The sequence below is a fragment of the Somniosus microcephalus genome, chromosome 6 (assembly GCF_052327205.1).
Source record: "Somniosus microcephalus isolate GS21.2 chromosome 6, FLI_Smic_1.0, whole genome shotgun sequence".
NCBI lineage: Eukaryota > Metazoa > Chordata > Chondrichthyes > Squaliformes > Somniosidae > Somniosus > Somniosus microcephalus.
This window is the reverse complement of record NC_140992.1, coordinates 209,279,930-209,293,196: the sequence shown is the minus strand read 5'-3', so window position 1 is coordinate 209,293,196 and position 13,267 is coordinate 209,279,930. Positions and strand designations below refer to the sequence as shown.

General features: G+C 40.1%; 1 protein-coding gene across 3 annotated transcripts in view; it reads left to right on the top strand.

Moving 5' to 3' along the window:
- ctcf (CCCTC-binding factor (zinc finger protein)) overlaps nucleotides 1-10,984 on the top strand; it is a 49,140-nt gene extending 38,156 nt beyond the window's left edge. The window contains exons 8-11 of one of the 3 annotated variants that reach the window (XM_085991332.1): nucleotides 1,189-1,371; nucleotides 4,075-4,210; nucleotides 6,988-7,170; nucleotides 9,233-10,984. In XM_085991332.1, coding sequence (XP_085847458.1) covers nucleotides 1,189-1,371; nucleotides 4,075-4,210; nucleotides 6,988-7,170; nucleotides 9,233-9,396 — 666 coding nt within the window. In that variant the 3' untranslated portion in view covers nucleotides 9,397-10,984. Of the gene's footprint in view, nucleotides 1-1,188; nucleotides 1,372-4,074; nucleotides 4,211-6,987; nucleotides 7,171-9,229 lie in introns of all 3 variants that reach the window. The other 2 variants (XM_085991331.1, XM_085991333.1) reach the window with 2 other exon arrangements.
- The last annotated feature ends 2,283 nt before the right edge of the window (nucleotides 10,985-13,267 follow it).

The window sequence follows — 13,267 nt, the reverse complement described above, 5'->3', positions numbered from 1 at the left end:
TCACAGGGTGCTGAAGGAGACATGGGTCAGAGGAGTTTGCCAAAATAGGATGGGGAGGTCTGAAGGGATTTGAAGACATGAGGATTTTGAATTTGTAGAATGTAGGTCAGCAAGGATGGGGGACTGAATTCAGGACTGGATAGGGATGGCTGAGTTTTGCACACGTTGGAGTTTATGGAGGGTGAACGATGAAGATACAGGCCCGTATTTTCTGATCGCAGGCCTCCCACGGGCGGAGGCCTTCGATCTGGAAAAATCTGCGCCCTTACCTGAGGGCTCCCGGGACGCGCACACTTCCGCTCCTGGGCCTCACCAAACTTGAATTGCGCAGGGCCCACGTACCCCAGAAGTGCATGTAGTTCACAGCGTCCTTGGGATCACGTGGACCATGGGGAGCCAATCACGGAAGGGAATCTCCCTTCATACATTTGACAGGAAGACCTGTCAAATATATGAATGGAGATCAATGAAAAAACAGTAAAACTTTTTTTTTAAATCACATTTTTAAAATGACTTGAAATTACAATATTTTAAACAAATTAATTTTTTTGAAAAAAATAATTAGTTTTTTAAGGGCTAAAAATAAACTTTTTAAAAAGTATTTTTAAATGATAAATCAGTGAAATTTTTTTGAAAAACTTTTTTTAACTCTTATCCTGGTAAAAGCAGGCCTTACGCCTGCTTTTACCAGGCGTAAGAATTGTAAGGGTTTTCTGCGGGCAGAGGGTCTCCAAAAAGCAGAACTATCCGCCCGCAGAGGCCCTTCTCTGGGGCAGCCAAAGGATCTGTCAAGACCATTCTTGACAGATCGGAAATGCCGGTTTTCAGTGTATGCCTGAAACCGACATTTCCGATGTCCCTGCGGGTGGGTACACGGCGCGTACCCACCCGTAGGGATCGGAATATCTGGGCCTATAATCTAGAAGTGATGATTGTGTCATGTGTTTCAAGGTGGAAGTGGCAATAGTCTTGGTGGTGGATAGAATGTGGGGTTTGAAGTATTGAACAAGATTTCATGATTTGTTTCAGCCTGAGCGCGTGACCAGGAGTGGGGAGCGAATCAGTGGTGAGGGAGTGGAGTTCATTGCAGGGGCCAAAAATAATTGCTTCCACTGCTCTCATTTTCAGTACTTCCTATATTACTTACTTTCTTCACTTAATTTTTTGTTTTCCCTTTTCTTACTAAAGGAACGTCACATGGTGATGCACAAACGAACTCATACTGGAGAGAAGCCTTATTCCTGCAACCAGTGTGATAAGACTTTTCGGCAGAAACAACTATTGGACATGCACTTCAGGCGCTACCATGATCCTAGTTTTATTCCTGCCACTTTTGTGTGCACAAAATGTGGCAAAGCATTCACTCGTAAGGTACCTGATATTTTATATTCAGGTGAAACTGCTTATTAGTTGGCAACAACTTGCATTTATATAGTGCATTTAATGTTGAAAATGTCTTGGTCTGCATATGCAGTTCCCAAGTACTGCAGAAAGTGGTGTCATAGCCTGAGAAATTACATATTCTGGTCTATTTGGAGGACTGCTGTGATGAACAACTAGTCACACAGCTGTCCGATCCAGACTCTTTAGTGAAAGCGCGCAAATTACTTCAGGCCTTGCAAACTACTTCAAAGGAGCACTGTTATACCAAGAAGTGGTCTCTGCACGAATAGTGTCACTTGATCTTTGATGATGGATTATGTAAGAAAATAACACTGGGACATGCGCTGTGCTGAATTTCAAAGGCAGAAACGTGAATTGATGAATAAAACTTTTCTCCTGATGTTGTTTTCCAACAATGTATGTGTGTAGGGCCTTTTTATATTGTAGACTGGGTCCTGGGATCATGGCTCAAGTGCAACTCTTGTTTTAAAAAAAAAACACACTTTTCAGTCGTGCTATTGGTCTTCCAGTAAAGTGGCAGCAATGGGGAAATGCATGCAGAAAGTGGCAGTGACAAAGTGGTTGCCAAGTGTGCACAATGTAATTGCATCGTGATGTCCTCAACTACTGATGTCATAAAACAATTTATTTGATGTGCTTAGATCAATCTGCTGCTGGTGGAGTGCTTTTACTAGGCATGGTTGGACCAGCAACAAAAACAGAAAATGCTGGCAATGCACTGCCAATCAGTCAGAATTAGTAAAGAGTAAAGACAGGTTAATGTTTCAGTTATGCTGTTTGACTTATGTATTTCCAGCATTTACAGATTTTTGTTTGTACAGTTAAACTGGTGGTGGACACCAAAAACCAAGGAAAAATTGGTATTCCTGGCTGCCAGTCTAACACAATCCAATTGTTTTAGCTTCATCTGTCTGTAGGAGACCTGGTTATGGGAGCTAGCAGCCACAGAATAATATAAAGCAGCGTAAAAGTACTCTATTTACATGCTAAGATATGATAAGTTCATTACCAAGGCATGAAGTTCAATACAGGAAACTTTGTGATATCCGGCACTGACTGGACCGGCGTGTTGCCGATCTATCAAAACTGCCGGACATACAAAGTTAATGTTGAAGCATACGGAGGTTTTCATCTCCGTATCTGACAACAAACACTGTTGCTTAGCAACAGCTTCTAAAGAGTCGGCTGCAGCTGCAAGCGTCTGTAGCTGAAGCTGTTGCTATAGCTACAGACCTTGCAGTGGCTGACTGGGGGGGAAAAAAAAGAACGAGATCTAAAAAAACTTACAGAAAACGGCTCCTGATTTTTGCCGTTCGATCGAGTATTCCAGACATACAACCTCCGGATAAACCAAAGTTTCCTGTAACTCTATGCCTAATTTTTTTTTTTTACATGGCCCAGAATTTGGCCCCGAACTATTACTAGTTGGATCATTCCTCCAGTAGCGAATTTACACCAGAACTTGCTGGAGAACTCATATTAAATAGGCCGAGCAAGGATTTTGAGGTGCCGCCGTTGAAATATTTGCCACCAATTCCGATTTTGATCATATGAACAGTATCATTTTTTAAATTCTGGTTTAGAAAAGCACATGCTTGACCTGTGAGTCATGTTTTGCAAAGTTACCACGAATCTGTTAGGTTATTTTGTTTTGTAAAGTTGTGGAAATATTATTCCTCAGTGTAATATGGGCAGCATATGTAGTTGCAGGTACCTGAGCTAATTGAAGGCTTATAAATTGTAATAGTTTTCAGATATTGGTAAGTAAATTCATTTGAAAGCACGCATCCTGTGTTTTGTAGGGGATCATTAATTTCTCAGATATCACTGCCTTTAATGTCAGAGCAGCTGCATGGCATCAAGGTATGGGGAGAGAGCGGGAATATGGTATTGAGATAGAGGATCAGCCATGATCATATTGAATGGCGGAGCAGGCTCGAAGGGCCAAATGGCCTACCCCATGCTCCTATTTTTCAATGTCTCAAAGTCATCGTAACTTTAAATAGATCGATACTCTAAATTAGCGATTGACACTGTTAGGCGAGCCAGAGATCAGTAACTGGATACAAACATTAAATGGCTCTCAAAAATTCAGTTCCATTTAACGGGAAACATTCCAGCCATCTGGTAAAGAAAGAAAGACTTGCATTTATATAGCGCCTTTCAAGACATCCCAAAGTGCTTTACAATCAATAAAGTACTTTTGAAGTCTAGTCACTGTTCCAACATAAGGAAATGTAGCAGCCAATTTGCACACAGCAAGATCCCACAAACAGCACAGAGATAATGACCAGATAATCTGTTTTAGTGATGTTGATTTGAGGGATAAATATTGGCCAGGACACTGGGAGTACTCCCCTGCTCTTCCTGAATCACTCGCACCATAATTTCCTGGAATCTCTGTGCTGTAGTAATGGCTTATGTCATAGATGTGCCATTACTACAGCGCAAGTTTTCAGCAATTTCCGGGCCATTATTTCTCTCATTTATTGCTTACTTGTATTAGTTTTCAGATCTACCTAGGAGCCAGGAACGCAACAAGTTTAGAATGTCTATGCTATTATACAATTTTGTATGTTTACCAAGGCTTAGGAATCCAGTGATGTTCCATGTAACCTGCAGTGTAAGCATTTGCTGTATAAACATACCTTTTGCTATGTTTTTTTGCAGAATACAATGACGAAACATGCTGAGAATTGCAGTGGGCCAGGAGGGGAAGAAGGAGATGCTGTAGAGCGTAAGAAGAGCAAGGGACGTGGGAGGAAACGGAAAATGCAGTCCAAGAAAGGAGACTCCTCTGATAGTGGTAATACTGCACTCCTTTATAAGTAGTCGTACCAGTTACTTGACTGGACAATTTTGCTCTAAAATCTAACATCACTAGGAAGCGATCTAGGTCATTTGAATAGGGATTTTCCAAAATCCATAACAAATTGGGAAACCGCATTCATGTGAAGGCCCTTTTTATATTCAGTGCAAGCTATGGCATGGCATGAGTAGCTGCCAGAAAAAGGTCGTCTGCTATTTCTGTTTGCATCACAAGAGTGTATCATGTATTCTCACTCCAGAAGGATGAGAGAACCCTGAATATAAGTGAGCCAATAATTCTCAGCCTGTGTAAGTGATTGAGGTAGAATTAATTAGAGACAACCAATGGCTTGATTCTGATGATGCAGTAAGCTGTTGAAATATGTCTAGGTTTGATTATTTGAACCTTTTTGTGTGTTGCCTTTCAACTTTATTGCTGTTTAGCTCATTTTCTTCCCAACCTCTTCTAATATAACTGTTTATTCAGAGCCATTGCCCTGTTCCACTAGAATATCAGCAGTTGCAGCAAGTCTTCCCACTTCTGCCAGCTACAAGGCAGTTAAATTGTAAGCCTTCACTAAGCTTTATAGTTGCTTATTGTAAATGACTTCGGATTTCAGCTTTGCCTCCTACTTCAAAACACTGCATGGTATTGGTTGGAGACTTTTCCAGGGTAACATTGCAACACTCGTTCACATACCTTAAATCTCTCCCACATGATGTCATGCTGTCAAGCAGTGCTCTATTGACTGCAGAATTTGCAACATACTTGTAACTGGTATTCCAAATTTAGCCAAATAATGCTTTTTGCACGTTTTGAATGTACCATTTTGTTACCCATGTCAGCTCTTTTTAACCAAAGCAAAATCATTTATAAAATAAAAAAGTTAGCTCACGGGCAAAAAGCAATCCAAAGAGATATACAATATAAAATCAAGGAAGTACTATTGCAGTTGCAGACTTCTGGTCATCTGGAGTAAGGCATTCAGTTTTTGGGTGTGTCTCCTTCGGAATGATATACAGGAAACGTTTTTTATTCGGGACCAGCGTGATGCCGGTTTATCAAAAAGTCCGGATTACAGAGAGGTATAGTAAAAGGTACGAGAGCCCCGTACACCAACAGATCCAGGCTTCCCTGTTGCTTAGCAACAGGTGCAGGAACCCCAGTTACACAGCCACAGATCCAGGAACGGCCACTAATATGAAGTAAAACTTACCTGAATCTACTCCTGAATTTTGCCGGTTAAGAGATTTCCGGTTATTTAGGTGCTGGTAAATCGAGAGTTTCCTGTAGTAGCTTTCGAGCATTTCTAGTGACGACTAACCAGGATGCTAATGGGGATGAAGGGTCTTGGCTACGATGAGAGACTGGGTTAATTTGGGTTATATTCCCTGGAGTTGAGATTTAAGGGTGATAGGATTGAGATATTTAAAATAATAATGGGAAATTAACAGTGTAGATAGTACAATCATCATCTTCGGTCGTCTTATTGACAGGATTGTCCATGGTTGCTCTTTCATTGACTTATGTACTTCAGCTGTGTCACAACTTGCGGATTGTGGATGCGTTTGGCTAGATTAAGGATTAGTCCATCAGCCTTTTGATAGCAGTTCCTCCATCGTGTCCCACTGCCCTCCTGCAGACGCTTATCCGCCTGAAGCCGTTGACACTTTCTGGAAGTGGTCAAGTGACTTAACTGTCATCTGGAACTTCATGTTGCCCAGTCACAGGTAGTACTGTACTGTCATTAATGTAGCAGGTTTTAACACTGGACCTGATATAAATAGAACAAAGAGACATAATAAAAATTCAATCTAAAGTGGTTAATACTGAATCCAGAAAAAAACATGTGGCTATATGAAGTGCAATGCCCCTGAAAGTTATAGATGCAGAATTAGTTGAGATGTTAAAAAGGAGATAAATAATTGAAGTAAGGATATTTAACAACATAGTAAAAGGTCATGGAATTGAGATTAAAAAGACCTGACGGCTAACAAAATGGCAGTCATCTCAAAGGACTAATTAATCTGCTCCTGTCATGTCTTTTCCTGGGATGTCATAGCTGGGTAAAGTGGCATCAAAGTGTCAGTCATTCTTTACTTACCCCTGCCCCCACAGTATTTTGAACTTTAATGATTTTGGAAGATGGATATGAGGGAAGGGTAAAGTAAGAAGTATCTAGTCTTAATACTTTGTGTTTCATATTTTCTTAATGCTTGTCTTTCTCCTCTATTAATAGTTAATCTTTTGCCACATTATATATTTTCTCTATGCTTTTTGTGTTTTGGTCTTCGCAACTTCTGCACTATTCACTGGACTTCAGACCTTCTATTAAAGCCATTTTCCAAGGTTATGTAATGAGTTGGTTAATGTAGAAATTTGAATTTCACAATGCTAACCCATATTTGCTCTTTTAATCGAAGTTTGGGGTGGGATTTGTACCCCAAAACAGTTGAATATTTTTCAATGCTTAATTAATGTGGTTTAATGACTCTTGTAATGTGAAAAGTTCAAGAGTACTTGGGATCATTTCTGCTATTCTCCCCACAGCAAGTGGCAATGTCAGACTGAGTATAACAGGGAAAGCATTGTGTGAGAGGACTTGAAGGAGAGATTATTAAAGAACAAAAGAAATAAACTGTGTTAATAAGGCCAGGATCAGTTGCCTTACCACACAATACTAAATTGGATTTTTAATGATGGGTGGGTAAACTGTCTTGTTCTGATGCTTGAATACATTCTTGTTTTCATCAGTGTACTTTGTACTTTTGTAGATGATGAGGATAATGCTGAACCTGAACTAGATGGTGAAGAGGAGGATGAGCCAGTTGTGAGCAAACCTGAGGAAGAGGAAGAAGAGGAGCAGCCTATTGCAGAAGTCATCCCAATACCTACACCAGCCAAAAAGCGAAGGGGTAGACCACCTGGCAAAGCCAATCAATCAAATAAAAATACTGGTAGGGTACCATTTCATAAAAAAAATATTTGCATGCTATGCAAAAGTCCAATAATCTATTTTTGGTGCACCATTGGTTCAGCTCATGATTCCAACAGTAGGATCATCACAATGAGCCACAACCTGTCCTTACTAAGTGCTTACTGTGTACTTTCAGTAAGTATTGTTGGGTAATATCAGGAACAGGAGCCATGGCTAACTGTCTGTCTTTGTATTTTGTTCTTCCTAGCATAGGGTCATTGAGGCCAACTGTAGCACCCCACTGCTGCCCCAGATGAAACAGTTTACTCAAGATAGACCTGGTTTGTTTGGCTCAGTGCCACACCAAGTTGGTGCAGTTATCCATTGAGCTGGGCTAGGGGTAGAGCTCTCCTTGACTTTTGCTTTATCTTGTATAATGCTTTGCATTTGACTATTTTGGTATACTTTGGCTCAATTTGTACAGCATTAATTCTGGGATTCCCAGTATGTCTTTAAATGTACACAAGCAATGTAGAATGTAATTGAAATAAACATTCTGATAAGACATGATTCTGGAATCTCGTACTGTTTTTACCATGTTTAAGCTTGAAAATATATATTGAGGCAGAAATCCCAATCCCTATGGGTGAGTACGCGCTGTGTACTCACCCGTAGGGACATCGGAAATGCCGGTTTCAGGCATGCATTGCGCATGCGCTGGAAACCGGCATTTCCGATCTGGCAAGAAAGCGCTTGACAGATTGGACGCCTGCCCTGGAGCAGGGCCTCTGAGGGTGGAGAGTTCCGTTTTTTGGAGACCCTCCGTCCGCAGAAAACACTTACAATTCTTGTGCCTGCTTTGCGCAAGGCCTGCTTTTACCAGGCTAAGAGTTGAAGAAAGTTTAAAAAAAAAAAATTTCCACTGACTTATCATTTTAAAATACTTTAAAGAAAGGTAAGTTTATTTTTAGCCCTGTTAAAAACTTTAATTATTTTTTTCAAAAATTTAAATTTTTGTTTAAAATAGTTAATTTATGTAATTTATAGTCATTTTAAAAATGTGATTTTTTTTTTTTAACTTATATTTTGGGGGTGACCTCTATTCATAGATTTGACAGGTCTTCCTGTCAAATCTATGAATGGAGATTCCCTGCTCCGATTGGCTCCCCATGGCCCACGTGATCCCAGGGGCGCTGCGAACTACCTGCGCCCCGGGATACGCGTGTCCTGCACACCGGCAGTTTGAAGAGGCACAGCAACGGAACTCTGCGCCTCCCGGGAGCCCTCCGGTCCAGGCGCAGATTTTTCCAAATCGCAGGGCTGCGAACGGAATTTCTGGGCCATCAGCAATTAGTGCAGCAGTAAGTAATCAACAGGTTTAAAATCAGTCGTAGGTAGAATAGTGGAAACCATTCTAAGGAGTTGGTTGGAGGAGTATTGTATAGCAATAGCTTAATAAGAATTAATCAGCTTGGATTTAGACGGAGAAGGTTCTGATTTACACACGATCTACTGTTTTTGTAAAGTCCGCAAAGTTATTAGTGAAACTGGTTATATTTTTACATCTTCAGAAAGCTTTGGCATGGTCCAACGTGAGAGACTTACAATAAACTAAAAATTATGGGTATTCAGAGTAGAACATACAAGATAAGAAATTGGTTAAAAAAAATAGGAAACCAGACTACTTGCAAGGTGTTGAGTGGAGTAATGCAGGGGGATCAGTACTTGAATCTCTGTCACTTCTTATCTATGTAAATAACATGGATGTAGAAATTTGCTTTTAGACCAACAATAATGTTCTGACACTGGATTCTAGGAAATAGACCTGAGATGGCTCTCCCTCAAACACTTGGCTGATATTAGCAATTTGGCAAACGGAGTGAACTGACATTTTAGCAATCTGTAGCACTACCAAGTCTGTTTTTAAAGTTCAAAGAGAATCACACTTGACATAATATTGTTTGCTTCCTGTTTGCCAGTTCTCTGTTGGAATGGAGCATTTTTGATCAGAATAAAATTCCCCTCCTTTAAAAGCACATTTCTGATTTTTTTTCTTGCAGTTTATTTTTGACTTTGATCTTGTTCCATTTTCATCTCAGCAGGAGCAGTTCAACAGTTGCAAGAAGAAGGGACTACAACTATTGAAAACATAATTGTTGAGATAAAGAAAGAGCCTGAGGCTGAAGATGTGCAGGTGCAAGCAGGAATTGAGGCTCAGAATGGAGACATCACACCCGAGATGATCCTTAGTATGATGGACCGGTGATGGAGGAAGGCCAGGCATGCTAATAATATGGCCCCGTGGAATAAGATAACATGTATTTTTGCTTTGACACATGCTTATATGAAATGATTTAGACCATTTAACCTTCTGAGTACTAGAGAGAATTTCTCATTCAGGAAGCTAAAATGAGTATAGACTAGGTTCCCTTTTTATAGCATAGAATGCTATTTATGAATCAGAAATTCTGTTATTTTATTTGTTACATAAATTGTACCCAATATGTTTTCTCTGAATGATTTCTCAGTACTGAAGTGGTATACCATGAGATGCTTTGTACACTTTATGTACACAGAGCAGTAAACTAGTTCCTGCCCTTAAATAACAATTGTGTACAGTATCTGTGCCGTAGCTCTTTTGCATAATAAGAGGAATGTTTCCCAGTGGCACGAAACATTGTGATATATATATATGTTGCAAAGAACATAGGCTATTTTTACCATAAAAACCCTGCTATACTTAAGAGCTGAGCAGGTGGAAATTTGACTTGTAGTAAACTTTAAATACAAAAGAATTGTGAATTTTTGGAAGTATAGTCATGTCTTTGTGCAACCCAATTATAAATGGTAATACACAACTTTTGGTTTCTTCCGCTATAGTTGGGCGTCTCAGAATGCAAATCACTGATTGAAAATCATTGTGTTACTGTTAAATTAAGTTCAAGCCACGTGAATTATTTTACAACTGACCATCCATAGTAACACTGACGGTTGTTGTGTGTTTGCTTTTTTTTTGTACAGGGCATCTCAAAAATGGTCATGCTTGTTGTAGATAACTTTTTTACATTTTAATCTTTTCTAGTGATTATGTATCAAAGTGCAGGAGAGTAACATTTTAACCACTGCTTGAGACGTTTACAAATTACATTTGTCACAAAGAGTCAAACTCTTCAGTGTTTGTGAATATGTGCAGAATCATGTAAAAATTAATTTGCAAATTGAGCTGTTCAGAGCAGAAAATGTCCAATTGTAATGAGCACATTCACACCATACTACAAATCCCTTTAAAGTTGCAGATTTTAATGTTGTAAATTTTAATTACTTATATTTCCACTATAGGTTGGCTGTCTCCCACCTAACTATATATTTTTTTTGCTTCTCTGAACCTCATGTATCTGATGTATTTGTAAGAGGGCCTAATGGAACTAATCCTTTAAAACGAGGACGAGGCAGAGTTTTGAAGAGTGAGCATACCCATTTGTGCTTTGTGTTGCAAAATAAAGTAATGTGAAGTTTAAAAGAAGTTTGCGCTGTTGCAGATATGAGAAAGTTGTGCCACAAAAGTATGTCAGAAAACGTAAGCTTTATTTGCTGACTCAACATGAAATTATTTCTTCTGTTCTAGATGAATTGCAATTAAATCTGCTTTCTGCCCCCTTTTTAGCTCTGACTCTGGGTTGATTTTGGTTTTTTTTATACTTAGCTGTACTGTTTCAGTGAAGGAAAGGGAGTCAAGCTGATGAGGAAACTATGTAAAAAAAATACTCTTTCAATGGGGTTGTGAAAGCTAGGGTAAAGCATTTAATTAATGTAGTGCTGTACAGCTGGTAAATAAACCATTTACCTGCCTTTCACCTGTGTGTTTTCATTTTAGTGGAATTACATTACATTTGCAAATTCATTCATTGACATTTGATATTTTCTTTTGTATTAATTCTTTGGCTATATATAAAATGGCAGAATAGGTGCCTTTGCATTTATTGTGTGATTTTTATACCTAGTTTCATAATGGATTGTAAAACATTGAAATATTGGTACTAAATGTTAGCCATATTTATGTTGTTGCTTATTTAGAAGTCTTGTTTTAGTTCTCATTTATGATTGTTTTTCAAAAAATTTAAATCTGAGACACACACAGTGCATTTGTTTCTACTCATATAGGTGAATTGGCTTTTGATGCCAGTGAGACACTTATTTGGCTGGGATTCCTGAGATGGTGAAAGGCACTTTTTAGATATAAATAATTTTTCTTATCCTGTCTTGACCCAAAATTGGATCAATCGTGTGATGCCTGAAGCTACATTAGTTGATCCAAAGTCTGACCATTTGCTATTGGTTGTTCAGTTAGGTGACATTACCTTCTATACAGCCTAAGTTGCATTTGAGCGGTCTGGGTAGCAGCTTCTCTGACCATACTTTCAAAGTTAGGAGTGTGATGGAATACTCATTCACCTGGATGGGTGTAGCTACAAGAACACGAAGCTTGGCACTATCCAAGAGATCCACACCCTGTCACTGGACTCAATGGGGTAGAAATTGGATTAAGCGCATTTTCGAGTGCAGAATGGGTGCCGTGCTCTGAGTGTGTGCCCGATCATGTGGATGCAACTAAGGCCCCAAATTGATACTTCTGGTTAATTAATTAAAATAAAATAGGTAGGTTGCCAGCGCTATTGTTCATTGGCAGCTACCTAATGGGGGTCATCAATATTGTGCATTGCTGACTTATTTAAAAGCAGTCTGCACATCTTAAAGGGGAGACGCACTTTGGCTCCAAGTAACTATAACAGGATTGTGGACAATAGCAGGCACAGGAGAAGCTGCAAGGGCCCTCTGGTTTTCTGACGTTGCATTGGTGGAGGGTGTCGGCAAGAGGATGGACACCTTTGATGTATCCCAGCATTCGTGTGCAGGAGCGAGGGCAGAGGGCAAGGATGGCCCAGGCAACTTGTTGGAGGGAGAACTCTTATCAAAACCCTGCTGCAGAAATCCTGCTGCAGAATGTACACATGATGACATTAAGGGCCCACCATTCATCTGAAGACTGCTGGCAATCTATATGGACCTTCTAGGTGCAATGGCCTGCTTGCCTGTCAGCCATCTGTCTGAGAGCATAGAGGAGTCCAGCACCATTGTGTGTGCTAGCTTTGCGCACGGCGTTGACACTGCAGTCAACCATAGACTGGTCAGCTTTATGATCAGTGCAAGGGGCCCCAGGGTGATGGAGTCTCTGATGACAGCTCTTGACTGCTTTGATGGAAGCTCAGACTGCTGCCATCTTGGCTCAGCGGTCTAGTACCTCTTTCTGATAAGGCCTAAAAGAAAGCATGGGTAGGGGTTTAGAGAGCCTCTAAGCATGTCTGCACTCTGGTTCCCACTGTTCTGTGCGAGAACAATTTGGCACAGCTCGCATGTCTGATGCAGAACATCACACTGAAGAATTCAACTTCATGGTGCCTGTTTTGGGCCCTGAAAACGGACGAGAAACGCACCCCTTCAGCATTGATGCACTGTGTCTACAAGATGTACTAGCTATAAGATGCATTGCATTAGCCCACCAAGCTTGCTTCAACAGCAGATTCCAGCATTGTGATCTCTACCAGAGAAGGACAAGAGCAGCAATATCCAGGAAACACCATCACCTGTAAGGAATCATCCAAGTTACGTATCCTGATTTGGATGTATATCATGGTTGCCAAGTCAAAAGCCTGAAATTACCCACCTAAGATGGTGCCGGCATGGACTGGTTGGGCCAAATGGCCTGTATCTGTGCTGTATATACTATGTAATCCTATTGTGGTAGCACCAAGATTGCAGCAGTTTAAGATGACGACTCTGGGCAATTGATGGGCAATCAGTTGTCTGTTATATCTTGAGAATAAAAAATAAATAATCTTGAATAGTTAAGTACTTCAATAAACATTTACAATATTTAACTGCAATGATAGCTGGAACTTGCCTGCTGTCTCCAAGTTGAATGATCCAATTTGAAGCCTGTAGCCTCCATAATGTCTTCAACAGTGGACCCAGTGTTCTCAATAGTTGATGCCCCTTCGCTTTGGAAAGAGCCAAGATGATACAAATTGTCAGTTAATCATGGAAGCTTTGATAATCTGACTTTCAGGATCTTCAGGAGG